Source organism: Dioscorea cayenensis, chromosome 4 (genome assembly GCF_009730915.1).
Source record: "Dioscorea cayenensis subsp. rotundata cultivar TDr96_F1 chromosome 4, TDr96_F1_v2_PseudoChromosome.rev07_lg8_w22 25.fasta, whole genome shotgun sequence".
NCBI classification, from domain to species: Eukaryota; Viridiplantae; Streptophyta; class Magnoliopsida; order Dioscoreales; family Dioscoreaceae; genus Dioscorea; species Dioscorea cayenensis.
The window spans coordinates 15,901,452-15,903,610 of NC_052474.1; the positions used below are offsets into that span (position 1 = coordinate 15,901,452).

General features: G+C 43.1%; 1 protein-coding gene across 1 annotated transcript; it reads right to left on the bottom strand.

Moving 5' to 3' along the window:
• Positions 1-874: 874 nt before the first annotated feature.
• LOC120259131 lies at positions 875-1,889 on the bottom strand. The gene has a single exon (XM_039266673.1). It carries the CDS (start codon positions 1,777-1,779, stop codon positions 1,108-1,110), a length of 672 nt encoding a protein of 223 aa, XP_039122607.1. The 5' UTR covers positions 1,780-1,889; the 3' UTR covers positions 875-1,107.
• Positions 1,890-2,159: the final 270 nt, after the last annotated feature.

The window sequence follows — 2,159 nt, forward strand, 5'->3', positions numbered from 1 at the left end:
AGTCTCCGGAGGCCGGCTAGACCATCGGTGGATAGCCTGCGTGTCATCGGAGGCCGGTGGATCGGTAACCGATCGCCGGAAGCTTGTCAGACCACTGGTGGATCGCCGCCGTATCACCGAAGGCCGGTGAACTAGTTGTCAGACCGTCGGTGGACCGATGACAGGTAGGCCGTGGCTAGTTGAGCAACCGGTGGACTCGTAGCTGATGGCTGTATCAAAAAAACAGAGAGAGATTTTTTACAATGAAAAATATTCCACTATGAGTGGGAATATTTTTTTATGCCATAATAGCTATTTTATATTGTAAAATAAGTACCCAAACAGCTAATATGACATAATTCTCAGAAAATATTAAATTATGATATATTATACGAATTATGTTATACTTCGCCTTATTCAAACAAATCCTAAATCCCTCTTCTTTGGTGTTTTTTTCACACATGATAATTTATAACGTGGTGATTAACACCTTTGTTGCAGCATCACCCAATTTGTGCCCGTTTTGATTTATTTTATTTTATTATTTATGCTTTTTTTTGTAATTGATTTTTTTTGTTTGATTTTTCGTTTGTCCTCCTTTTTTTTTATTTGATTTTTTTCTGTTTTTCCTTGATTTTTTTTCAAAGCCTATATAAAAATACAAAAATTAAAATAAATGAAATTATAGTAATGATAATTTAGAGTGTTTTTTAAGCTAACTAATTACAAGAATCAGGTGGTTTTTTATTTTATTTAAAAATTCCAACAAAATTTTCAACTTACAGTCTAATCAGCTTTTTAAAATGAATATTCAAAAAGATTAATAATAACTAATGAAAAATCTTTCATTAAATTTTACATCTAGAAATACAACAAAATGCAATATTTCATCGACTTTTGCATGTAATTCAAACTAAGTTGGTACTCACAAAACAGTATATTAGCCTACTCTATTTTTATCATAAAAATGAAATAATAGTCTAAAACGAAAAGGAACTTTATCTTGGGAAATTCCAAATAAATATTGCCGAATTGAGTGTTAACGAAACCAAGAAGAACAAGAACGAGGAGTTCTATCATCAAGAAGGAGCGCACCGAAAACAATGAAAGATAGATCACGGCCGTCAATCATCTGGTAGACGAATTCGGGAGATTCTCATCGGACGGACAGAAATGTATCCTACGCTGGAACCCTAGACCGCACATCGTTCCTCCACCGTCCGATCTTTCCTCCGGATCCTCTCGGTTCCGATCCATCAGCGGGGCGATGATCGATGCAGATGTCGGAGGGATCCGCCGCCGGGGCCTGGGGCTCTCGCACATGAGCTCGCGGTAAGCAACGGCAGGGCTCTCCGCCAGTGCCTCTTCGGCGATTAAGGACACGCGTGTGAGCAGCGTGGCAGCGAAGTTGAGAACCCCATGGAGACGACCGGAAGGGCGGCGGACACCAAGAGCGGCGAAGGATGGGATGTCGGGGGAGCGATCGAGGAGATGATGATTGCCAATGAGGATGCGGACGGTGCCGATGAGAGGGGAGGGGAGGCACCAGCCTCCGGAGGCGTAGATCTCAACGGAGACGGCGGAGGAGGAGTCCGAGGCTAGGAAGGAGGTGGGGACCCTGAAAAGGAATCGCTCGTTCCAGGTGGGATTCTCGGCGCCGGATTGATCGGGGAGGGTGCGGAGTTTGGCGGTGGGATGGGCCCAGGCGATGGCGAAGGCGTGAAGGCGGCGGAGGGGGCCGGAGGGGGGCTTGAGGCCCTGGGCTGAGATCAGGCTGATCTCAAGGACACGAAAGTCCATGGTCGGTGGAGGCCTCCCTCCGCTCCGGCTCCGGCGCCGGCGAACAAGAAAAACGATAAGAAGACGTTCTTGAATGTGAGAGAGACTGGAATGGAGAAATGAATTAGTTTTTATAGTGGAATGAGCTGAACTGGTTGCTTGCCGGTAGAATAAATGCGAAAAATTGGGGTATTTTCGATATTTCATTACTTCCTTTTTAGGGACCTATTTTTATCGTTATCTGTTGGAACCAAAAACTTTTTTCTTAAGGTTTTTTATCAATTTTAGTCGATACACACAAGAAAAAAAAATTCAAATAACTTCTGAAGCATTATTAATGATCATTGGTTGCTAGAGAGAGAAAAGATTTGGATGGAGACTAGAGAAAAAAGGGGGAAGGG